Source organism: Amblyomma americanum, chromosome 3 (assembly GCF_052857255.1).
Source record: "Amblyomma americanum isolate KBUSLIRL-KWMA chromosome 3, ASM5285725v1, whole genome shotgun sequence".
Classification (NCBI taxonomy): Eukaryota; Metazoa; Arthropoda; class Arachnida; order Ixodida; family Ixodidae; genus Amblyomma; species Amblyomma americanum.
In genome coordinates, this window is record NC_135499.1 from 183,361,967 (window position 1) to 183,389,068 (window position 27,102).

The 27,102-nt window shown below is 45.5% G+C and overlaps 1 protein-coding gene across 3 annotated transcripts; it reads left to right on the forward strand.

Moving 5' to 3' along the window:
• Positions 1-27,102, forward strand: LOC144123527 (arylsulfatase B-like). 3 transcript variants are annotated; one of them, XM_077656344.1, is made up of 10 exons: positions 5-160; positions 2,313-2,421; positions 5,287-5,446; positions 9,879-9,991; positions 11,448-11,558; positions 13,849-13,974; positions 14,138-14,264; positions 19,823-20,116; positions 22,155-22,591; positions 26,730-27,102. In XM_077656344.1, the coding sequence occupies exons 1-10, from the start codon at positions 141-143 to the stop codon at positions 26,862-26,864; spliced, it is 1,632 nt and encodes a 543-aa protein (XP_077512470.1). In that variant the 5' UTR covers positions 5-140; the 3' UTR covers positions 26,865-27,102. The 3 variants fall into 3 exon arrangements, with proteins under 3 accessions (XP_077512472.1, XP_077512470.1, XP_077512471.1); XM_077656345.1 differs by having other exon boundaries at positions 13-164; XM_077656346.1 differs by lacking the exon at positions 19,823-20,116 and having other exon boundaries at positions 1-160.

The window sequence follows — 27,102 nt, forward strand, 5'->3', positions numbered from 1 at the left end:
TAGCCTCTTCCCCCTGTCTAGTTAACCTTCGTGAAGCTTCCCTTGGTTCGCGCCGCGGGCGTCGCAAATGCCGAGCGTGCCTGCACAGAACAGCGGCGACAGAGACACGGACTTGGACAGCGACGTGGCGCAACCAGTTTATGCAGCACGGTTCTCAGTAGTAGGTAGAGCAGTTTCTATTCGCGCCTGAGTGTGCTTGCTTATTATTTTGTACGCCTGATGTCCAGCCTGCGAAAGCTATTGCCACGGCTGTCCAGAATATTATTGCTTTCTTGCCAATATTGTTGCACAGAAACTTGCCTGCATCCTTTGATCAGCGCGCACTCAGTTTCTTCATTTCGGCAGATGTCTCTGCTACGACACCGTGGCTCGTGATGAGCGAATGATAAGATCGAAGAAATGCAATGGCCTGTCAATTCTGATTCATTCTTGAGAGTGGTATTAACGTAATGATCTCATTGCATGTACATTTTTGGTGGGCCCTTTAAATAGGCCGAGTGCTTGTCGTAAAATTTCTCCCTCTGTATTAATATAACAATCCTGTTTCTCCACTAGAGCATTCGAGTAGCACACGCCGCTAATTTCGTTGCACATTTGATGTTCACGAAGACGCTTTACCAGGAAAAGTTATTTGCAAGCACTGTGACGCCGTTTAAAAAAAAAAAAAAGCTCCATTTGCGAATTCGCTGAAAGTTACGCTACTGCGTCAAACCCTTAAGGCGGAGCATAAGTGTCTTAAGTTTTTATTGTATATACCAAATGCGATAAAAACTGCACCTGAAATGGGCTTGAACAATCTTCGTCCGAAACCGTGCATCATGTAGCCGTGCGCCTTCTCATCACTTCTAGCCGTATTTTGGGGGGAAGAGGCGTGGTATTTTCTCAAATATTTCGACTCTCACGCCAAGAAAAAAAAAGAAGATCGCCTCCTATTGCCACCACACTTAAGTGCCGGAATTATGACTGCACTATCGAACAGGGAGAATGTTTAATGTCTGAACAAATTTATTTATAAACTCTCTTTGTGGCGCTTTAACCCCAACCACATTCCATCATCGATGTCCTCTGAAAAGTCATTTGCGCTGTCGAAAATCTCCTCGTCTTCAGACCCAGCCATTATCTTGCCAATGCCAACACTTTTGAAACTTGTGAGCGCCGTATCCAGAAGGAACGACTTTAACGCTTCAATGATCCATCAGTTCAAAGGTGTGTCGCTAAAAACTGGGATTTCGGACCACTGCAGAGTGACGTGCATTTCCGAGCAGTGTCTAGTCGTTTTTTTTTTGTTTGTTTCATACTTGCTTTTCATTTATGAGGCGGGCCGCGTCTAGGCGAGGTGACATTCGGCAGGAGAGGCAACCTCCATTATCACACGAAAAAAGGCTCATGCAGAGACATGGAAGCACACAACTGATTCCACCCATATACTCACTCATATTACATCACAGCTATACCATAGAACACTCTCTCCACCAGATGCAAAACTAGCTCGCGAGAAAGCCCCTTAACGGCACCTGCTCTGAACTAGCACCATCCCTAGCCTCGCACTGAGGCACCCCTTTGATTCAAGCAGGTACCCAGACCGATGCCTCCCCCCCCCCCCCCCCCCCGTATACGGAAGGCACCCAAACCTTAGCCATTTCACGTGGCAGCGCCCCAAACGCTCCACCCAGGCTACCATACAAAACGCGGCTCCCGGCCATTGAGAAGTCGTTCCATCCAGAATAGACCTGTGCGAGAGCGAACACTGACAGACCGGGCAAGCAATATTGCAGCAGCAATTGGCAGCCTGAACTAGCAACTACACCCAATGGAGTCGAAATAACCAGTGACTAAATGCTGTTTTTCTCCTACTACTGGTTCACCTCGAATAATACCAAAGAAGAGCGAGCAGCTGTAGCGGCTTCCACGCTACATGCAGACAGCGAAACGGCCGCTGCAACTCAGTCCCCAGCTGTAGGATATTCTTTCGTACACTGGAGGGATTGTCCTTGGCCTGAGGGTGTGCTGTTTGCTTTTTGGGGTTCATGTTAGCGGGTTCAGCGGAAAACCTTGCGCAGCTGCCGACATGCAGCGAAAGTCTGGAGCCTCAGTCAAACCCATTCTTTTTATAAGATCGAGTAACGTTTTTTTGCTAAAACACCCTAGAAGCGCGTCTGTAACACTGTAAGTTGTTTTAAACGTTCACATCTACAAGAACAATGTCACAAAAGTTTTTGCGATGTTGAAATAAATGTGCTAAAAGCCCACAAGAGATGTTTTAATAATTTTTTGTGACTGTCTGCTGTGTTTACTGTACTTGCTTTTTCCAGCGCCGCAAAAGCAGGCATGCGATGCATGGCATTTCTGCTTTTCTTTCTACCACGAGCCCACTTCGTCAAACCCCCGCCTCACATTGTGTTCATCCTAGTAGATGACCTGGTGAGTTGAAAGCTGACAGCGCGCGCTGCAGGTCTAGGATTTTTAGCAGTTGAGCAGAATTTGTGACAAGCGTCAAAGTGTATTCCTGTATACGTTCCCTTCAGACTTGAACCTACTACTCCAGCAGATGAGACGTTGTCAAACCTTGGATTTTATGCTTAGCAAAGATTACTTTTTTGACTCTCTCATACTGTTGCCACACTCGGGTGAATGCAGATAAAGCGATAGGGTGTTAATGCGGCTCGTTAATTGTAGGCAGCTGACGTTGTTGTTTCTAAGAGAACTTCACGAACGAGCAAGTGCCCTTTTTACGCATTTTTTCCCTCTACTGCGAGGTTTTTTCCTTGAGCAATCTTCGCCGCCGTGGATGGGTTGCGGAAATATTTTTTCACGACAGTATCACTACCAGTATCAGTATCACTATCAGTATAAGTACGACAATATCAGTATCACTATCATATTTCCATATTTCTCTTTGTAGTGCAGTTTTCTCTTATAAAAAACAAAGGGGGGAGTGACTTTGCGCTTTTTTTCCTACGGCCGCGCTCTTCACGTAGTGTCTGAATTGACCAGCTCCGTCCACAGCTGCGCTGTTGTCTCGGTGCCGTCAGCTTTGTTCTCGATTCTCCTGCTTAAACTAATTAGAGGCACTGAGAAAGCCACAAAGATACTGAACGTCATTAAAAAGCGTAAAAGCCGTTCTGAACGTCGTCATGAGGACATTCACGAGATGAAATCCTTCACGTAGTATACTTGGATGGGGTTCTCGCCTGTATTATAATGTTGTGTCCAAGTTTGGCTAGTTGGTCTGCCATTTTCTCGTGATTAATCGCGCGCAGAAATAAACGCAAGGACATAACAGACAAGCAAAAAGAAGCGGTGAGGTGCGCTTGAGTTTTATTGCGGAGAATGTGCGAATGAAGCATGATGCGAACACAAAAGCATGCCAACGGTAGATAAAGGGTCATCCTTTGGGCGTTCACAACACTTTCCCTTTCCCTTTGCGCGTCACCAGATCGCCAAGCTTTTTCTCAATAACAGAGCGCATAGTCGAAGACGTGCAAGCTATCAGTGCCGTTAAGGCATATACTCATAGACGAAAGCTCGTGGCAAAGTGTAGTGAGACAAAATCCCCAACGCCATCTGAATAGACTTATCCTCAAATTCCCGTTCGGGATAAACAATTGTGCAGCTCCCACAGATAAATTGCAGCAAGACTTATGAGGAGAGAATGCGGCCTTTTCAGTATACACCAAAGACTCTCTCGCTCCATCCGTCATGCAAGACTAGTAACCGCTGGCAGTATAACCGCTGGTCCTTAAGGGTAACAGAGAGCATTCCAAGAGAAGGCAAGCCTAGCAGGGGGCGGCAGAAAGTTAGCTGGGCAATTGAGGTTAGGAAGTTTGCGGACATCCGGTGTACGCGGCTGGCAAAAGACAGGGTTAATTGGATAGACATGGAAGAGGCCTTTGCCCTGCAGCGAGCGTAGTCAGGCGGATGATGATGATGATGATGATGACAATTTTTTTTCATCCCCGTACAATTCACGTTACAAGCACACAGGCTGCAGCAGATTCATAAGCGGTTTCACAATGCGCAACGTTCCTTGAAGTACGGGCAAATGCGGCACGTAAGGACTATTCCTGGAATTACCTAAAGATTGTCGCAGGCCTTATCAGCTACGTGCATCCGTGGCCTATGAAATGTCCTCGGCCTACCCAGTGAATTGCCGCGCTTAATTGGGGCCGCCGCAATACGTTTATGGGTACACTGCGTATAACATTATCCGGTTTTGCTTCGTTTCTGAAAAAAAAATCGATTTCGTGGCTTTTTCTTTTGGCTACGTTGATGCTTTCTGGCCGCAAAAGACAGTCCTTGCCGAAAAATTTGCATTCTAAAAACAGAAACCTCATCACGATCACACGGTTTAGACACCTGACATAAAAGATGAGAAGTTCGTGACCACGATTTGTAAGTGAATGGCGTGATGCCTGGCCTCAGAGATTCATGCGGTAGCTGTCCTGACACCGCAGTGTCGTTGCGGAAAGAACTGGTGCAGGGGATCTCTGCAATTAGTGTTCTGGGCTTTTCTAGCGCGGCGGCTGCATTTTTATGGAGGCAAACCGCTAAGGCGCCCGTGTGCTGTGCGATGTCAGTGCACGCTAAAGATTCCCAGGTGGTCGAAATTATTCCGGAGCCCTACACTACGGCACCTCTTTCTTCCTTTCTTCTTTCACTCCCTCCTTTATTCCTTCCCTTAGGGCGCGGTTCATGTGTCCAACGATATATGAGACAGATACTGCGCCATTTCCTTTCGCCAAAAATCAATTATTTATATTTTTATTATTTTATAGTTAGCAAAAGCTTCATTTTCAGTGTAAGAAGTCTGTTTGCTATTAAAACTGTAATCTGTCGATACAGGGCAACTTGGTCTTCCTCAATCTCCCTTTAAACGCTGCTGCAGCCGGTTTGCGCCACACCTGAAGAGATAACAAACCGGCCTTTAAACGCCGCGACTCTCTTTCCTGAACAGGTTGACTAGCATCGATTTCGTCTCTTTTGGGTTTTACCTAGTCATGTACATTTCTACAGAAAATATCTACCAAAAGCGCTGCTTTCAATCAACACGAATAGGATAAAATCAGATGAAACGGTTCCTGCAGTTACACTGTCGACAAACGCCTTTAGCCTAACCTTCAATTTAGAAACGACGTATTACCTTGTGATGTGATTCACCAGCTTTTTCCCTGCCTGTTATTCCACCGTGGCAAGTACTGCTCTGTGATGAAACATTTTGGATAAGCTAAAGGAGGCCGCTGCAGAGACTCCAGTCACACGTTAACGATACCTCATTCTCCATTGCAGGGATGGGACGACGTGAGCTTTCACGGGTCCTCCCAGATACCGACGCCAAATATCGACGCCTTGGCGGCAGATGGCATTATACTCAACAACTATTACGCACAGCCATCCTGCACTCCTTCCAGAGCAGCTTTGATGACCGGGCTTTATCCGATACGGACAGGTGATGTTTCTGTAGAGAAAGGCCAAACTACGAAAGCACTGAAAAACTGGCAAACACCCGACTCGCATAGCGCAACGCGCATCAATTGCGATGCAATAAGGAGTTTTTGCATGGCAGACATGTTGTAACGTAGACCAGACTAACGTATGTGCAATGCGCAGGCACAGTGGTGGGAGTATAGACAGGTGGGGTGCGCAACTGCCACTGCATGTGCCCAGAAGCATCCAGTAATCAGATATACGTCAACGCTATCACGCCTCCACTGTGCTAAAACCCTGATATAGATAACTTTAAAACGCGGTACACAGGTTCACATACGCTGAGGTGGAGGAGGAACAAAAACTTTATTAAAGTGAAGGGGAGTTGGGCGAGCTTATGGGTGGGGCCCTCATTCCAGGGCTCCACTGGCTTGAGCTGCCCCGAGGGCCTGTTGTATTAGGGCCCGTTGGTCCTCCAGGTTATCGCTGGTCAGCAGCGCCTCCCACCGCTCAAAAGACGTGTTTTCTGTCTGTAGAGTGTTTGGCTTGGCCCCACATCCTCACGAAATGTGGAAGAGTGTAGGGCAGGCCCGGTACCAGGGACAGGTGTCGGAGTATAATGTTGAGAGCATGAGATGTAGTCTATGGAGGTTTGGAAATGTGTTCGCCTGTATCTGCCGCCAAGAGCCGGCGTCTGGAGTGTCTAATTTCCTATGAGGTGGAGGGAAGTGTCTCCTGTGAAGACGCTGAATTTCGAGGCGTTCGTCATACCTCGAAGGTAGAGGGGTAAAAGCGGGCACGGTTTGTGGCCCCGTTCGGTTGATGATGCCTCGAGCTAGAGCATGGGCCCTATCATTTCCCTGCAGTCCCTCGTGGCCTGGGGTCCAGGTGATTTGGTGGCACTCGTTGAGGGGTGTAGTGCCCATTAGCCGACGGACGTGCTCATACGCTGAACGCAAGCATTTTGTGCCTCGGCAAACTGAAAAGCCGACGAAACGATAACTCATCCAAAGTGTCGCCACCTGGTTTTTGCAACGCCAACCCTTTTTAATAATAATAATAATTGTTTTTTTGGGGGGAAAGGAAATGGCGCAGTATCTGTCTCATATATCGTTGGACACCTGAACCGCGCCGTAAGGAAAGGGATAAGGAGGGAGTGAAAGAAGAAAGGAAGAAAGAGGTGCCGTAGTTGAGGGCTCCGGAATAATTTCGACCACCTGGGGATCTTTAACGTGCACTGACATCGCACAGCACACGGGCGCCTTAGCGTATGTCCTCCATAAAAACGCAGCCGCCGCGGTCCGGTTCGAACCCGGGAACTCCGGATCAGTAGTCGAGCGCCCTAACCACTGAGTCACCGCGGCGGCTCCATGTGTATATGTGAGCTGCTGTTTCCAAGAAAAATTTGTTCTATTTTTTTATTTCGACTGACGATTCTGCTGCTACTAGGCTTAGCGAGAAGCGTTGAGCTTCTTTTTTTTTTTAACCCTTTTTGTCACAAAAGCTCAACGCTTCTCGCTAAGCCTAGTAGCAGCAGAATCGTCAGTAGAAATAAAAAATAGAACAAATTTTTCTTGAAAACAGCAGCTCACATATACACATGGACCCGTCGCGGTGGCTCAGTGGTTAGGGCGCTCGACTACTGATCCGGAGTTTCCGGGTTCGAAACCGACCGCGGCGGCTGCGCTTTTATGGAGGAAAAACGCTAAGGCGCCCGTGTGCTGTGCGATGTCAGTGCATGTTAAAGATCCCCAGGTGGCCGAAATTATTTCGGAGCCCTCCACTACGGCACCTCTTTCTTCCTTTCTTCTTTCACTCCCTCCTTCCCCCCTTCCCTTACTGCGCCAGCGCGGTTCAGGCGTCCAGCGATATATGAGACAGATACTGCGCCTTTTAGTTTCCCCAAAACAATTATTATTATTATTATTATTATTATTATTATTATTATTATTATTATTATTATTATTATTATTATTATTATTTATATACACATGTCCAATAATACAGAATGGGACTCAACCACAAAAGCTGACCTTTTTCTGCCAATATAACTGTGCTTTTTATGTACCATGACAGTGTCAGAAAAGAATGGAAGGAAGAAAACAATCTTAGCACTTCGTTTCCGCATGGGGCTCCCCGCGATCTTACGCCTGGTCTGCAGCGCGCCAAAATATCACTTTTTTTTTGCACAGGCACACTTATTTGAGATGATCGAGATTGTTCGAGTTGTTCGCGACAATAATGAGTGTGCCTTTCATTCATATAAGCAAAATATAGTGTTATTTGAGCGCACTGCAGTCCACGCGTGTGACTGCGTGGTAGAGAATCGTTCCAGGGATTGCCAAGGCTGTTTTCGTTCATTGTTTTTTGTCACTATCATGGGGATAAAACGCACAGTTCGTGGAAGTAAACTTCAGTTGTTAGTCAGCACTTGAGGTTGCCTACCTTTCAGTTTTTTCGTCCATGTTTATATGTACGCAGCTGTTTCGAAGTGCGTTCAACCAACTCTCTGTTTATATAGGCGATATGAGAGGAAGTGAAAGCCCGCTACGCTGCATTTACATTCATGGTACAGAAAAACGCAGGCCGTAACAAAGACGTATTGACTCCGAAGCAAGCAGTCTACTTTTAAGCGCATCGCCATGATGGCAACCCTGTCTGATTGCTTATTGAAGAGCCGGACAATTAACACATGTGAAATAACATAAGCGACGCTAACGTACACCACAGCTCGATCTGAATGCGTAAGGTGCGGGGTTCGATACCCAGTGCCATCGGGTATACCCACCGGTGGTACAATGGGTAAAAGCTTTCCCCTAGCTTGGTGCTCGGCTTATGTGGGGTGAAATATGCTTGGAAAATGGGTCTTTGACCCCAGCTTGAGTAGTCCAGAACATCTTGTAGCATGGCGCTCTTTGGCCACAGATGCCCTTGAGCATTAAAAATCTACGATAGTCATCATCATAATAATAATCACCATCATCATCAAATATCCTTTAGCGCATGTACGCCGTGAAGCATATTTTCTCGGGTACACTTTCTGTTTCAGTATTTCTGCACACTCTATGCTAGAACTCTCTAGTGATGCGATCATATCGTAAACAATTACCATCAAATGAAATTAGAGAACGAACAAGCAAAAATTTCCAACCACAGGAATTACCAGCAAAATGAGGAATTTTAAAAACAAACCTGCTTACTTCGCTTTAACTATCGTATGATTGACCGTGGCGCCATTGCTGAATTCCCATAGCACGGAAGTTTAGGTATATTGAAGATATTTCGTGTCACTTTAATGGCTCACTGAGCTGATAAGAGAACGGAAATCAAGGGTCCGTTACTGCATACATACAATTGAAGCCAGAAGTCACCAAAACCAACGAGCACAAGGGAATGTTTCTATTTTTCCCCCACAAATTGTAGATCCACAATTTTAAAAGTGGTTCAGCAGGTTCAAAAAGTCAGCTGCATGCGTGAAGAATGGGTATTCATAGGACGCAAGAACGAAATGCAATAACAGGCCTTTTTAAATATATTTTTCGAATGAGGAATTTTAATAAGCCAGTTAATATAGAGCTATCTCTGGATCTAAGAAGGCAGTGTAGCTTTGGGAGTGAACTACTCGGAAACGGTAGCCATTGGAATGTAGAGAGAAATAGGTTAGCTCCGGCGTGGTGTTTCTAACAAGATTATGATTTAAGGTAACGTACTGGCTATCCTATGATTGGCTGCACTGAAATGAAGCTAGTTGAAGCGCGCAGGTTACGCGTGCAGCCCCGTGAAACCCTCAGACTATTAGTACTTCTCGGACGTGCACAACCTGATGCGAGATTATACTGAGGCTACTTTTGACGCAAAGTTGAAATTGTTGCATCATAAATGCGTCGGCTCTCAGTTAACTCGTCATCTGCAAGCAAATGCTCTATAAAAGACGTAAGTAGAGCATTAGTTACAAATATTGGAGCACAGTACCTTCTTCAAGCCATGACGCCTACTGTCATCTGGCTATGGTTATCAGCATGTATGTAAGGCTCTCGACACTCCTTTTCCGCATAAGCCAAGACTTTAATTTCACAACATTATAATACAAATCCGCGAATACCGATGTTATTTGTTATATTGTACGAAAGTGGGAAAAAGGACTTATACGAAAGTTTTTAGAGAAATATACTGAGTGCTTAGGACAATCTCATATTTTTAGAAGTATGTCTTAATATATATCTATAATCACATCTACACGCCTGTGAACAACTGTGTGCATTAATCCGGTGGCATTTTGTTTTTTCTGTGTGCCTTGCCTTGACAACTACCAGTCCTGCTTATATGCTTTAGGCTCAACGAAACAAGTAGATAGTTCTGTTTATGGAGGCCAACATATTTTATACCCATGTAACAAAGTGCTGACTGATTTTCACTGAGTAGAGTTTCTATAATTTTCTCCACATGCAATCTAGGACTGCACGGCATGGCGGTTGACGTAGCTGATCCATGGGGTCTGCCCACGAACATCACGATTCTACCCGAATACCTTAAAGAGCTTGGATATGAAACTCACCTTGTTGGAAAGGTGTGCATCCTTTATTTGCTGCCTCTAGTTTCAACGCCTTCAAGTAGCATAGCAGGTTTTTTGCACCTTTGTTTTATTAAGAAAATGCTTATCTTTTATCGTTTGCCGCCGCGGTGGCTCAGTGGTTATAAGGCTCGGCTGCTGACCCAAAAGACGCGAGTTCAATCCCGGCCGGGGCGGTGACATTTCGGCGAAATGCTAGAAGCCCGTGTACTGTGCGATGTCATTGCACGTTAAACTACCCTAGGCGGCCGAAATTTGCGGAGCCCTTCAGCACGGCGTCCCTTATAGCCTGAGTTGCTGTGGGACGGTAAATCCTCATAAACCAAACCTATCTTTTATCGTATGAAATTTTGTGCAGGTTTTTGTTCACTGGATTTAGGAAGCGTACGACGAGACAACATTCAGAGTGAAATAATTGTGCACATTCGGCGCATATGATAGCTGCTCCGATGTCTCTCAACGAGAAAAAATGAGTACTCATATTCTACACGCGAGAACAACACAAACTAACTGATCACTATTCACTGCGCGGAGAGGTGATAAAAAGAGAATCTACACATAAATATTTGGGAGTGCTCTTTACAGAAAATGGTTCATAACCGGCTAACGGTATTAATGTTACAGTAAAGTTCAATGATCCCTCTGCTTTTAACAATGTAATGTTAAAAATATAGGCAAAACGACCAAGAGGCCGGATATCATGCTCATGTCCAATCTAATCTTGACTGCGCCAGCCTTGTATGGAATCAGGTTCACCGCGTTCTTACTGATGCACTTGAAAAATCCAGTCCTTTGTTGCAATGTTCATGCTGAGAAAGTACGTTCGTTGACTTCCACTCTGTTAAAGAAAGAACTTGGCTGGGTTCCTTTTGTAGTGGTCGGAAAAATGTACGTCTGAAACATTTTTATTTTATTTAAGACAATCAAATGGAAACCATTGCGTCTTGATATTTTCATTACCTGGGTTATCTGTCTTCTCGAAAAGATGAGAGCAGTAAACTGAGCTTATGCCCGCAGGACTAACTTTAAAAAAAATTCTTTATTCGTTTAGGCCATTAAAAATTTGAATATCTTATCAGCGAAATTGGTCCTCCGCAACTCTGTGTATAGTTTTTAACAAAGTTCTTCGTCTGGGTCAATATTGCCTTTCCAGTTGTGGGTACTTTTTGAATAAAGAATGAGAAATGATGCAGAGCCTGAGGCCAAGTCTGAAACTTGAATTATGTGATATTATGTGAGGGCGCGAATGATAAGGAAACAAATTTATTCGCATGCTTATTATATTAGGCTCGAGCTTTGAAAACACAGCAGTTGGGAACAATGGGCCATGGTGCACGGTGTCCTTCGTTACTCCGCTGACCAGCCGCAACGGCATACGAAACGGTCATTTCGATGTTCATGGCTCACTGAATCCTTGTAAACGTCTGTATTCTCTTTTTGCGAATGCATACAGTGGGCTCTTGGCTACTGCACGAAGAAGCACACACCAACATTTCGCGGTTTCGACAGTTTTTACGGCTACTACAACTCCGAAGAGGATTACTACACCCACAGCATCGCATATGTACGTAAGCATAGATATATTCACTATGGTGCCCATTCAAATTCAGGCCTCCTAACATCATATTTTATGTCATGACAACATGCCAATGCTCGTCACATTATCTTGACTAACGTTGAAATTTGGGCTTGGTGGTTCATACTTCTGAACGATAGTGCAACAAGACAAGGGACATACACAGCGAAGTGTGTGTCCCGTGCCTCGTTGCGCTATCGTTCTCCGGTACCTTGTCTTGGTGCACTATTGTTAAGATCTCAGAGTATCAGTTAGGAAAAGTATTGGAAAGGACTCTGAGGGCGAAGTGATGTTATACTGCATCAATAGGTTGCCACGTTCCAATGACAAAAAAATTACATTCACTGAGGACGCAGATTTTGTTGGCTGAAAAAGGCCAAAACACAAAATGCACGCACCGCCAGCAAGAAAACTGAGAGGACACTGAGAGTAATTGTCGCACGGATATCTGAGGCTAGGCTACACCATCACCCATTTCCAGGCATAGATCACGGAGTCTTTTTGCGTCTTGACGTCATAGATTTAATCGAGGTTTTCATTTCTTAATCCAATCTTCTCAACAATATATGCGTCTTTGCTGCCGAACCAGCATCCACACAGCCTTTTTCTGCTTTCTGGGGTATTGATGTGCAGTGCCATCGAACCCAAACATTGAACAACCGTCGCTGTAGCTCAGTAGGTAGAGCACCAGAAGCGAGATTCGGAGGCCGTGGGCTCGGATCCCACCGACGGTATGCGGTTGTTTTTCCGTCTGCCTTCTTTCAATATAATTGCTCTATATTCTCCCATTGATGAATACCACAAATTAAAAGAAAAAGCCATATGCTCCTTGGTTTCGGTGACTGTTGGCTTACGTCGTGTATGCCATGAAGAGCCCCTCTATTCGCTTCGTTTGTCTGCTCAATAGCTAACGAACGCCTCGGTCCTGGCAATCTCGGTGTCATAGGGCGCACAAAATGGTTCGCGCACAGCTTCCGCCCTTAACGCTCGATCATATTCCTTTTGGGGCATTCACGGTGAAAAAAGACGTACAAAGACCGCCGCTACAGACGCGGTTGGCTCAGGTGAACATTTTGAAGGTTCGACTACACTGCACTCAAGCACCCCAAATGCAGAAGATTGGCAGCGGTCGCCGTAGCTCAGTTGGTAGAGCAACAGACGCAAACTTCAGAGGTGGTGGGTTCTGATCCCACCAGCGGCATGTGGCTGTTTTTCTGCTGATTTCTAATCATTTTTGTTTAAGAACAAATACCGTATTAATCTTCTATTGATGAACGACAAAAATTAAAAAACATCCTCTATGCTCTTTTGTTTTGGTAACTCTTGGTTTCCGTCATGTATGTCGTAACGAGCCCCTCTTTTCCTTTCGCTTGTCTGCTCGTTACCCTACGAAGTGAGCGTCAAGAACTAGATCATACTTAAAAGCGCTTAAGAGCGCCTTCTGGGGAAACTAGAGGAACTCGCTCATTCGCGGCATTGTCACGAGTGGAAGTCGGCGAGCGAGTCTTTTCCGCCGCCTTTTTGTAGCGAAAGCTACACTGGCCACGAACTCGCAGTTTCGCCGTGCTCGCATTCCCACCGTGGTTGCACCGCACCACGTGACCAACCGCGTGACGAACCACGTGACCAGCCACGGCGCCGCGACGCCGGCAGCTGCTCCGCACCACGCGACCGACCACTCTCGCCGCGCTTTCGCTACGTATATCCTGGCCTAACAGAGCTAGGCCATCACCACTTTTTTTTTTATCATGCTCGCGCCCTCCTCCGTTTCACACTCCTCCGAATGCCGGTTATAAGTTTGATTCTTTGAGACCACGACACTCTGGCGGGTCAGGAGAATTTCCGCGCGCGTCGCCGGTGGGGTCGGCGGAAGGCAGATCGCAAAAAGTGACGAAAAGAAAGAGAAAGGCGTGAAGAGGCTGAACTTCAAATTTTTGACTACAAAGAACTCAACGTGCACAAGCGCATGAAAAAAATATCGCAACTTTAATGAGAACCCCTTTTAGAGCTCCTTCAATATTTCTCTCTGATAGCTGGTTCGGTTCCTAATAAATGGATGGGGCTATGCGGCACCTTAGTTCGCATTCCTGTTTCTAAGCGACGAATATATTTAGCCCTGGCGACTTATGTAGCCTGCACTAGGAGTGGTAGCCTTAATGTGTGATGTTTACGTACGGGCTATTTTTATTCGCGACATAATGACACCATGTCCAATTAATAGGCGCGGTTTTTATAAATATGCTTAAAGACACCATCCTGTATTGCATGTATTTTTCAGGAAAATAGCACCGGCCTCGACTTCTGGTTCAATATGGAGCCTTTGTGGTCGCTGAATGGAACATATTCTACCACCCTGTACACAGAGAGAGCCAAGTACATCATACGAAACCGGCAGAAATCGAAGGTGACACGAGGGGGAATGTTTAGCTGCGATGTTAATTATACTTTAAAGTAATTGAACAGTGAGAAAGTTGGCCCGTCTAGCACTCTCGCATTGATATGCATTGAAAAAGACCTCAGACTGCAACATGGTGTATCGCATAATAATTTCATTCTTCCTTTTGCAGCCACTCTTTCTTCTGATGAGCCACCAAGCACCTCACGGTGCAGGCGATCCAGATCCGTTTCAGGCGCCACAGGAAAATGTTGATAAATTTCCTTATATAGAAGAGCGGAACAGAACAGTCTACGCAGGTGAGAAAAAATCCACTTGGAAATTTATTCTTTTCGGAGCAGAAAAATCCTGCTGAGATTCGCACATGTTTTGAAACAGGTTTAAAGCTCACGATTACACTGTGAGAAGTTTGAAGCAACCTTTTAAGGATTACTTGTTGATGGCTTAGTGGTGGTTGTACATGGCGGGTATAGTGTACGGCACTGCGAGGGGTTGGCTTCAAATGAAAAAGTAGGCGTGGCGTAACCTTGGCGGTTAACTGTACCGGCTTCCCAGGGCTCGAGAATGGCTCTGAATAGTTCGGTTATTATTTTCTGTTTATCGAATACTCTATATACTCTGTTCAGTGTACTTGGGGGAATCCGAGAAAGTGGAATAAGCTTTGAAAGGAGCAAGTAATTGGATATTAGCGTCCACCCAAGCACTGCCTTGGAAGAGCATTGGTGTCGGCTTAAACCGCCAAACCAGGAGAAATTTTTATTCAGGTTGGAAGTTCTTTTTATTTCATAGCTGTGTGGTTACGCTCGGTTGGATGCTAATAAATAATAACTCCTTTATTTAAACTTTGTGTACTGTACTGAATGGTGGGGTAAGTATAGTTTTCTAGTATTCTGCCATAATGATGAAACCAAGCCCTCATGGGTAATCATGAGAAAATATTTAATATCTGAGGCTTCAGAATTACTATAATGAAAATCTTTGATAATACTTTTATTGCCTTGAACTTTATCCTCACATTGAAGAAACATCTAGTCGAGCAACGGACGCTTACGGTTGCGCTTACGGAAAGTGATATTGCTTTCTTTAGGCTTCTGAAGGTGTGCCTTTTTAATGACCTTGCAGTTCTTTAACTCGGTTAAAATAGTGTAGCCGTGAATACAGGTCATAGCCCAGGGATTAAAAACTGTATACAGGTACATTGATATGTTTTGTACCATCACAGTTACGCCCAGATATCGTGTCTCTCATGACGCCTCTGCCATCGTATACCCGAGAGTGAGCCTTACACTTGCGCGTTACAAAATAACGGGAGTTCTCTACATGGAAGACTACAGAATGTTGATTAGAATAAAAGTCGAAAAAACGCAGCTGTCAGGAAACATTTCACCGGTCGAATACATTTCGTCCTTATAGTTCATGAGAACCTTTGTTTCTTTACAATACTTAGATACTTTCACCTCCCTACCTTTAATCTTCGTCCTCCTCCTCCTTAGATACTTGCTTTCCATATTCGGCCAGCTTTAGTCGGAAAGCTAATTAAATGTGGCCCATCACTGCGCGGTGTTGTGCTATACTTTCTCTTTACAAAAGTTATATACTTGCTTTCCATACCCCGGCCAGCTTTAGTCGCAAAGCTAATTAAGTGTGGCCGATCACTGCGCGCTGTTGTGTTTATACTTTCTCTTTACAAAAGTTATATACTTGCTTTCCATACCCCGGCCAGCTTTAGTCGCAAAGCTAATTAAATGTGGCCCATTACTGCGCGCTGTTGCGTTCATACTTTCTCTTTACAATACTTAGATACTTGCTCTCCATACCCCATCCAGCTTTAGTCGGAAAGCTAATTAAATGTGGCCCATCACTGCGCGCTGTTGCATTCATACTTGCTCTTTACAAAAGTTAGATACTTGCTTTCCATACCCCGGCCAGCTTTAGTCGGAAAGCTAATTAAATGTGGCCCATCACTGCGCGCTGTTGTGTTTATACTTCCTCTTTAAAAAGGTTAGATACTTGCTTTCCATACCCCGGCCAGCTTTAGTCGGAAAACTAGTTCAATGTTGCCCATCACTGCGTGCTGTTGGGTTTATACTTTCTCTTTACAAAAGTTAGATACTTGGTTTCCATACCCTGGCCAGCTTTAGGCGGAAAGCTAATTAAATGTGGCCCATCACTGCGCGCTGTTGCGTTCATACTTTCTCTTTACAAAAGTTAGATACTTGGTTTCCATACCCTGGCCAGCTTTAGTCGGAAAGCTAATTAAATGTGGCCCACCACTGCGCGGTGTTGCGTTCATACTTTCTCTTTACAAAACTTAGATACTTGCTCTCCATACCCCAGCCAGCTTTAGTCGGAAAGCTAATTAAATGTGGCCCATCACTGCGCGCTGTTGCATTCATACTTACTCTTTACAAAAGTTAGATACTTGGTTTCCATACCCTGGCCAGCTTTAGTCGGAAAGCTAATTAAATGTGGCCCACCACTGCGCGGTGTTGCGTTCATACTTTCTCTTTACAAAACTTAGATACTTGCTCTCCATACCCCAGCCAGCTTTAGTCGGAAAGGTAATTAAATGTGGCCCACCACTGCGCGGTGTTGTGTTCATACTTTCTCTTTACAAAAGTTAGATACTTGGTTTCCATACCCTGGCCGGCTTTAGTCGGAAAGCTAATTAAATGTGGCCCATCACTGCGCGCTGTTGCGTTCATACTTTCTCTTTACAAAACTTAGATACTTGCTCTCCATAGCCCAGCCAGCTTTAGTCGGAAAGCTAATTAAATGTGGCCCATCACTGCGCGCTGTTGCATTCATACTTTCTCTTTACAAAAGTTAGATACTTGGTTTCCATACCCTGGCCAGCTTTAGTCGGAAAGCTAATTAAATGTGGCCCACCACTGCGCGGTGTTGCGTTCATACTTTCTCTTTACAAAAGTTAGATACTTGGTTTCCATACCCTAGCCAGCTTTAGTCGGAAAGCTAATTAAATGTGGCCCACCACTGCGCGGTGTTGTGTTCATACTTTCTCTTTACAAAAGTTAGATACTTGGTTTCCATACCCTGGCCAGCTTTAATAGGAAAGCTAATTAAATGTGGCCCATCACTGCGCGCTGTTGCGTTCATACTTTCTCTTTACAAAACTTAGATACTTGCTCTCCATACCCCAGCCAGCTTTAGTCGGAAAGCTAATTAAATGTGGCCCATCACTGCGCGCTGTTGCATTCATACTTTCTCTTTACAAAAGTTAGATACTTGGTTTCCATACCCTGGCCAGCTTTAGTCGGAAAGCTAATTAAATGTGGCCCACCACTGCGCGGTGTTGTGTTCATACTTTCTCTTTACAAAAGTTAGATACTTGGTTTCCATACCCTGGCCAGCTTTAGTCGGAAAGCTAATTAAATGTGGCCCACCACTGCGCGGTGTTGCGTTCATACTTTCTCTTTACAAAAGTTAGATACTTGGTTTCCATACCCTAGCCAGCTTTAGTCGGAAAGCTAATTAAATGTGGCCCACCACTGCGCGGTGTTGTGTTCATACTTTCTCTTTACAAAAGTTAGATACTTGGTTTCCATACCCTGGCCAGCTTTAATAGGAAAGCTAATTAAATGTGGCCCATCACTGCGCGCTGTTGCGTTCATACTTTCTCTTTACAAAACTTAGATACTTGCTCTCCATACCCCAGCCAGCTTTAGTCGGAAAGCTAATTAAATGTGGCCCATCACTGCGCGCTGTTGCATTCATACTTTCTCTTTACAAAAGTTAGATACTTGGTTTCCATACCCTGGCCAGCTTTAGTCGGAAAGCTAATTAAATGTGGCCCACCACTGCGCGGTGTTGCGTTCATACTTTCTCTTTACAAAAGTTAGATACTTGGTTTCCATACCCTGGCCAGCTTTAGTCGGAAAGCTAATTAAATGTGGCCCACCACTGCGCGGTGTTGTGTTCATACTTTCTCTTTACAAAAGTTAGATACTTGGTTTCCATACCCTGGCCAGCTTTAGTCGGAAAGCTAATTAAATGTGGCCCACCACTGCGCGGTGTTGTGTTCATACTTTCTCTTTACAAAAGTTAGATACTTGGTTTCCATACCCTGGCCAGCTTTAGTAGGAAAGCTAATTAAATGTGGCCCATCACTGCGCGCTGTTGCGTTCACACTTTCTCTTTACAAAACTTAGATACTTGCTCTCCATACCCCAGCCAGCTTTAGTCGGAAAGCTAATTAAATGTGGCCCATCACTGCGCGCTGTTGTGTTTATACTTTCTCTTTAAAAAGGTTAGATACTTGCTTTCCATACCCCGGCCAGCTTTAGTCGGAAAGCTAGTTAAATGTGGCCCATCACTGCGCGCTGTTGTGTTTATACTTTCTCTTTAAAAAGGTTAGATACTTGCTTTCCATACCCCGGCCAGCTTTAGTCGGAAAGCTAGTTAAATGTGGCCCATCACTGCGCGCTGTTGTGTTTATACTTTCTCTTTAAAAAGGTTAGATACTTGCTTTCCATACCCCGGCCAGCTTTAGTCGGAAAGCTAATTAAATGTGGCCCATCACTGCGCGCTGTTGCGTTCACACTTTCTCTTTACAAAACTTAGATACTTGCTCTCCATACCCCAGCCAGCTTTAGTCGGAAAGCTAATTAAATGTGGCCCATCACTGCGCGCTGTTGTGTTTATACTTTCTCTTTAAAAAGGTTAGATACTTGCTTTCCATACCCTGGCCAGCTTTAGTCGGAAAGCTAATTAAATGTGGCCCACCACTGCGCGGTGTTGTGTTCATACTTTCTCTTTACAAAAGTTAGATACTTGGTTTCCATACCCTGGCCAGCTTTAGTAGGAAAGCTAATTAAATGTGGCCCATCACTGCGCGCTGTTGCGTTCACACTTTCTCTTTACAAAACTTAGATACTTGCTCTCCATACCCCAGCCAGCTTTAGTCGGAAAGCTAATTAAATGTGGCCCATCACTGCGCGCTGTTGTGTTTATACTTTCTCTTTAAAAAGGTTAGATACTTGCTTTCCATACCCCGGCCAGCTTTAGTCGGAAAGCTAGTTAAATGTGGCCCATCACTGCGCGCTGTTGTGTTGATACTTTCTCTTTACAAAAGTTAGATACTTGGTTTCCATACCCTGGCCAGCTTTAGTCGGAAAGCTAATTAAATGTGGCCCATCACTACGCGCTGTTGTGTTGATACTTTCTGTTTACAAAAGTTAGACACGCATTCCATATCCCCGGCCAGCTTTAGTCGGAAAGCTAATTAAACGTGGCCATCACTGCGCGCTGTTCTGTTATATTTTGTCTTTACAAAAGTTACATACTTGCATTCCATACCGCGGCCAGCTTTATTCGGAAAGCTAAATAAATGTTGCCCGTCACTGCGCGCTGTTGTGTTTGTACTTTCTTTTTACAAAAGTTAGGTACCTGCATTCCATACCCCTGCCAGCTTTTGTCGGAAAGCTAATTAAATGTGGCCCATAACTGCGCGCTGTTGTGTTTATACTTTCTGTTTACAAAAGTTAGATACTCCAATTCCATATCCCCAGCCAGCTTTAGTCGGAAAGCTAATAAAACGTGGCCATCACTGCGCGTTGTTCTGTTATACTTTGTCTTTACAAAAGTTACATACTTGCATTCCATACCGCGGCCAGCTTTAGTCGGAAAGCTAGTTAAATGTTGCCCGTCACTGCGCGCTGTAATTTCTCTAAGTGGTGCACCGCGTCGTAGGCAAACGAATCACTGTGGTGGGCACCCTGACCTCGGGCTGTTGGAGGTGGGATGGAACCCAAACCGTCCTAAATTCTATGATGGCGCAGCCTTAGCTGGCGTCTAGACTGACCAGCTGATTTCACCGTTTCCTTTTTGCCATACAAAGGCATGGTGGATGCAATGGACCAGTCTATTGGCAGCGTGTTCCAGGCGCTCAGCGAAGCCGGCATGCTGGACAACACTGTGGTCGTGTTCAGCAGCGACAACGGTGGTGCGCCCTGGGGTCTTCACGCCAGCCGTAGTTTCAACTGGCCACTCCGCGGAGTGAAGGGCACGTTGTGGGAAGGTGGCACAAGAGTCGCTGCTTTCATCTGGAGTCCGCGCTTGAGACGAAATAGGACGGTGTCCCATCAGCTGATGCACATCACGGATTGGCTGCCCACATTGTACTCAGTCGCAGGTTGGTACGCCTCATGGAGCGTTGTGTCTTGCGTTTGGTACAAATAAAGTTGACAGCTTCCCAAGTCGGAAAATTCATTACATTACAGATTACCAGAACGAGTTTTACAGCTGAAATCTAGCTTGTGGCGGTACATTTAGTACAGACAATAGGAATCGGAGCTCGATCGGGAAGTTTATGACTGCAAATCATGTTAGCAGATGGATAAAAAAACACATCTCCCCTTTTCAAGATGTGTCGAGCCGCATGACCCTGCTTAGAGTATTGACGGTGTGTCAATGAAAACTTTGATGAGTGCAATTATCTCTACGTAATGTTTTCTTCAAATTTAACCTCCCCCTCCCTCCCCCCCCCCCCAAAAAAAAAGAAGAAAACTTTGCCAGTAACATACCGAAACCTACAGAAATGCTTGAATGTTTGTATCACAATTTCAAATGAATTACGTATGAAATTCTGGCCTCGGTTTGAAATATGAATGCACTGTGTTATATCGTGACAGTAGGTTGTTACCATACTGCCCATTTTGCTTCAAGTAACTATAATCGGCCCCTCTACTATAATGCATGCTAGGAAGAGCGGCGAGAGTTGATGTTGCAGAAGAAAAGGTGTCCAACTTGAGTTGTTGCGCAGTATATTCCATGGTATTACTGGTATCAAAAGCCAAAGAGGCAACAAAAGCCAAATTATATTTAGCAACCAAAAGAATGCCATGAGGTTCAACTGCTTTGTTGCAAAACTAAGTCCTTTACGAATTCCTTCTTTCCGAAAACAATGTGAAGACAGGAATGATTTGCTAGGCTCCGTGGCCACTTTCGTGTCCCATGACGCTTTCTTTTTAGCGGTGAACTCCTCGGGCTTCCACTGCCTTTCATTTTCCTTCGTTTTATTAGGTTGTGTGTCCTGCTATTCAGGTGCCATAATTAGGAATCCGATATGGGGTTAATAATTATAATTGATTTATGCTGAAAATTTGTGAACTGTGAGTCTGCTGAGTACATTTTATTTTAAATTTCATCTCATGCAGTGTTTTTAGTCGTTTCTTTCCTCCGTTCATCGTGTATGATTTATTACGTTCTTTTTGTAATTTCAATTTGTTATTTATCCTACTGTTACGATGCTTGACGACGCTGTAGGGCATTGCGTGAGTAAATAAATATCACCGTTTAATATTGCGGAAGCAGAAAAAAAGCAACATTAAAACAACAAACATGTAGTGGGAGACCGATTTACAGGGCTTCAGTCTCGTATACTCTATAGTTTTCTTGCGGCACTGCAGGTGCAACGCTTATTGTTGCATGTGCTTAACTAAAATTATACGGTGAGCTAAAATCGCTGCAATCAGCCATCCATGCCCGAAGACAGGGAAACAATTCTTACAGCTGAATTTTTCAGTGAGATTTTAAATTTGGTCTGTTCTATTAAAATGCAAGATTTTGGGGAAAAAACCCAAACCAAGCATTTTTTTTATCCAATTCACCAGTCCGGCTATTTGTGTAGCTATCTGAAAGTAGGCAAACATTATTGGCTGGTTTCAGCTCGATTTGGATGTGAGAATTGAAATTTTCTGCTGACTCGGTAGTGAACAAGAGCATTATCATTGATAAAGGGCAGTAGCTTCGAATCTTTCCAGCTTTCTTTTTTGGCAATTCAAAACTTGTGCAGATGAGATTGCACCGATGCATGCACTGAAAGTAAGACACTGATCAAGTGAACTCTAGGTTCAAGTCCCCACTTGCAATTTGAAAGCAGCGATCGTTAACCAATGTGATACTATGTAGCTTGTCAGGTTGCGCTGTCATGATGAGGTGAATTCTAGCTTTGCTTCCCACACCTTTGTTACATTTTTTTATTGACATGTATATAAAGAGAGATATTGATGCCTGATTACGGCGCCGGCTACTCCTTTGCACATAACGGAAGAGAAATACTTGAACTGGCGATACAACGCTCAACAAAGCAAATCTACAGCACACACAATCCACTAGACGAATAATGCAATGGACACGCCAGAAATGCTAACACAGATCTTCGCTTTCAGGTGGTAACGCAGCGAAGCTGGCCAAACTGGACGGACACAATATGTGGCATCATTTGTCCAATGGATTCCCCTCTCCTAGAATCGAGATGCTTTACAACTTCGACGACAGCTTTATGAACGCCGCGGCGTTGCGCTTCTCCCGATTTAAGTTGGTGCTAGACGGCACTGGCTTCTTCAACGGGCGGTACCGCACACCTGGCGGATTTCGCCCGCACAAAGATCTGAACAAACTCCTCTCTCGGTCAGTGGTCGCCGACGTCCTCAAGAACCTATACAAGAAGACCCGACTGGTATTTCCAAGGCACTGGAGGGAAAGAGCCACGCTGACGTGTGGATGGTGGCAGAGAAGGAACTTTCGCCCAACCGACTCGGTCTACCTCTTCGACATCGTCAGAGATCCCTGCGAGCTGGATAATTTAGCCAGAATACTTCCGCAGGTAGGTATTCAGAGGTCCGTTGTTTTGGGTGCCGAGAACGTAATGCAGCTGCGCAGTTCTTTTCTGTCAGCAAGCTGACTTGTGGAAGACTTAAGTTGAACTAATTTTTCAAATTGTTTACTTAGCATGCGACATGATAGCATTCTCCTAGGCAGATAGCGTGTATAGTTTCTTCGGACGATGTATAACAGCGTTGCCTCCGCAAGTGTACATTAGGCTGTGACTAACGTGCAAGGCATAATTTAATAACCACCCTCTTATACAAGTTGGTTCATTTTTTCAAGCCTTTCAAACTAACGCATTGACGAAAACGCGTCGTTAAATGTTGGTGTCCTACTATAAAGCACACTATAATATGCGACGCAGAATCTTTAGTCACAGCTCTCTTGACGGAGCACTATAGGCCCTGCAGTGCTTGAAATCCACTTCAACAAGAATATTGCTCAGGCCGACTGTCGCGTTCTTTCAGCGTCGAAACATGGCAAACGCGAACGAGCTGGACCATTGCAGGAGAACAGCTTTTCCCCCGCTGTTGTACTGCCACTGTGTTGCATCGCTGTCCTAACATGGGAAGTGCCCACCGCAGTGGCTCACTGTTGAGGGCGCTTGACTGTTGAACCCGATGACTCGGGTTCGGTCCTGGCAGTGGCGGCCGCGTTTAGAAGGAGGCGAAAGGCAAGGCACCCGTGCATGCACTGTGCGATGTCAGTGTACGCAATGAATTCCAGGGGGTCAAAATTCATCCGGGGTCCTTCACATTGTCGCCCTCATAGTCCATGTCCGTTAGGGACGATAAACTCCTTGTACCGTACCATACCATAAGATAACAAAACATAACATACAGCTCTGAATAAAAAAAATTGGAGGACGCTTAAGCTTCGCGAACTATGGTGAGCCTCTCTGCGTTCCTCTAACAGACGGGCTTGACGCCCCATCTGTTCTCCGCCTGGTAGTTACACGCAGTGACCGGACGCTCCGCGAGTTCTACCTTGAACGATTAACAACTGGACGCCCCACTCCAGTTGTAGTCAACATTGTGCTGTGCGCGTGTGTTTTTATTGCTCCATCATGAACTAATCACGCGCACAACCTGAACACATTTCTAGCTCGCGACCGCCGCACATCAACTACCTCCCAGTGATCTGCCCCTTGCGTCGGAGGACGTGCGTGCGGTCATCCGCGACCATCTCCGAAAAAAGCGCCCCCGCTCACGCATCGCAGGAGGTGAGCGCATCGACAGCATAAACGGCTGTCGCGCACTTACGCGGTCGCAACATGCAATGATCCTCCGCGCGCGCATTGGCTGTGTGTGGCCCAGGGAACGACGGGAGCGTCACGGAATCGCGTAAGGGCGCCTGCCTCGGTGCACACCCGAAGCGGGTCGAAAGGAAAAAAAATTAAATGAAAATTGCTTTTAAGGAAAGGAAATGATGCCTGTCTCACATTTCTCTGTACACCCGGAACGCACCGTAAGGGAAGGAAAATACATTGCGAGGAGGAGGAGGGAGATTTTTTGGTCACGGCCAGGATTTTTCGCCCACGGCCGACGCCGACGACACTGGTTTTTCTGCGACACGAGCTCCTTAACGTTGTCGCGCTAAAAGGTTGCACAGCTGCTGTCAAAAGCGGTGCAAATGACTGCAGTGCCAATGAGAGGTTGGTGCTGTTTATGACAGAGTATTCATTCCGTTTAAATAGCCAACGCTTGCGTGTTGTGAGTTATATGGTGACGAAGACGAAGCTGACAGTGGCGCGGGACGGAGCGCTCGTGCTAGGCCAGCGGCCATTAAATCATCTCATTGTCATCAGTCATCTCGCCTCGTTCTCCGGCTGGCCGTCATGCAACAATATCAGCGGCGCTATACCTGCACAGCCTGCAGCCACGTTTCGGAGTCCAACGCGTCCATGACTAGCGTTGGGTCGCACCTGTTTCGTGGAAAAACTGTAAAGATAGAACAGAACTCCTTCGGTACAGTTTTTTTCTCTACGCTAAAAAGTGCTAGCGACGAGTATAGGTCGCTGTGCAGCTTCATGCCCACTCACGTCAAGGGAGCTTTTTGCCTTGAAATGCATGTGACAGATGACAGATGCGTCATGAACTTTCCACATTTTTGTGTCGCGCACGTAGGCCTATTATGCCGCACAAATTAATCCCGCACACAGTCATCCAGCAGCCACTGGCTCTAATGATTTAGCTTTCCGGCGGGTTCAGAACAAACTACTGCACAGTATTCGCGACCGCGACAGTCACCTCACAATCACTCGCACTCATGATTAAATTTTCCGTCGTATCAGAAACTAATTACTGCGCACTATTCGCGACAGCCATTTCTGCTAGATTGCCCGCCGCAGTGGCTGAGTGGTTACAACGCTCGGCTGCTGACCCGAAAGACGCGGGTTCGATCCCGGCCGCGGCGGTTGAATTTCGATAGAGGCGAAATTCTAGAGGCTCGTGTGCTGTGCGATGCCAATGCACGTTAAAGAACCTCAGTTTGTCGAAATTTCCGGCGCCATTCACTACGGTATCTCTCATAGCCTGAGTCGCTTTGGGACGTTACACCCCCCACAAACCAAAACCAAACCATTTCTGCTAGATTGAAACCATCGCATGTCGACATTATTTAGGAGAACACAATGCTGCATTGATAGAGGACGTTGGGACAAATTTCTTTTAGGGGGTTCAGAATGTGGCTTTCGATAAACGTGCGGTATGCCTGGGATGTTAAAGGAAGGTGCTTCACGAGTGAAAAAAAAGTTTCAGAAGAATTCCAGAAGTAAGAATTCGAGAAGTTCCAGTTTCCGCGAAGCTTTTGTCCTAAAAAGAGTTCCAGAATTTGGAGTGCAGGGTTAGTGAGAAAATGACAGCTCACTTGAGTTCACTCTCCACAGATGTCGTGAATCGCTTCTCGCAGTGCCAGAAGTGAGCAGCTGTGGACGTCATTTTGTGATCTAGAATATACCAACAAATCGCCTGCTTAGCGGTGTTGACAACTGCTCCTGTTGATGCATTCGGTGACGTTTATATATTATGACAATACATACGGCAGAGTGAGCTGCCTTAGTATAGAGACTAGTACCATGAAGTTTTTAAGGCGAAAGCCTTACTAGCCCCATTACGATAAAAGCCGGATTCCTGTGTTAGTATGTTGGTGCGTGTGTGTATTCGCAGATGGTACAGAAAATCCCAGCTATGGCAAGAAAAATAGAGTGACGGCACCAACTCACCGGCAACATTTCAGACAATGCTATAAATTTTATTCACCCATATATACCGCCACGGGCGTGGCTCAATGTGACGCCAATTTCCCCGACTACATTCGTGCCAAAATTTCGAGCAACCGTTAGCCGTACAGCGTTCCGGGTGGTGTCATTCGATATCTCGTTGCATATTGCTTACGTGTGCTAGTCAAGTTGTAGGTTCGCTTGCGACAAGGATTCGAACCGATGGAATGCCACATGTAGAGTGATGATCAGCTATCCTCCGATTTTTGAAGCAAGCAAGAAGCACAGTTTTATTCAATGACTCATACTTGGAGTTTCGCAACCCCCGTGGTCAGGAACTTCTGGAACCGGTGTAGCAGATTCATAGGCGAGGAGCGTGCAGTAGGACGAAAATTAAAATAATGGAGTCGCCCTTTTCATCAAATACGAAAAGGCATTCGTAAACACGACCACGATTCACGAGCAGCGTGAAAAGACTGCCCCCCAGACAAATGTCAGCTTTAATTACTCAAAAAAAGTCAAGCACGCGGATGGGACAAGTTTACGAACCCGGAGAATGTTACTCATATAGAATGATGCGTACTCGCCAAAAAGTAAAAAAAAGAACTGTTTTGGCAGCGCCAGTTGCTGCAAAATATTTGTGAAAGGCCTGCGCGTGTGTAACAGAAAACTTCAGAAGTAACTTTCGGAGGTCGCTTCCCTTGTGTGCAGCTGAGGCGGCCCGCACTTAAAGAGCAGGTGGTAACCTTTCTTGACAGCATGCTAGTGTATTCTAATAATTTTAAAAGTTAACCACGCACAGCCGGAGTCAAAAAACGTGGCCTACCTACACATATACAACGTGCTGGTCATGTATGCTGGTATAAATATGCAACCATTTTCTACTCACTCTCCTATTGCCTCGCCATTTCAACAGGTTGTGGCGTTCCTGAAGATGCGTATCGATGCCTTCCGAGCCGAGGCATTACCATTGCAGTGGGCACCAAAAGACCCTGCAGGCTTTCCGGAAAAACTGAATGGCACCTGGGCGCCGTGGATGGAGTCACCGTGAAAGATACTTAGATTGTGCACGATTTCGCGAACTGATGAATGACACCGAATAGTGCAGAGACCTCGTAGTTCGTTACATGCTGTCAGGAAAAAAGTGCCGAATCCGCCCTCACATGCGTCTGCTGTTCAGGGACACAAGGTGGGGGGCTGAGTCACTGTGTCCATCCATTCCTGTTTACGTTTATTTTTTTTACAGTGAACGTAAAGAGAATCCTGAATAAACAAACTCAGTACGCTAT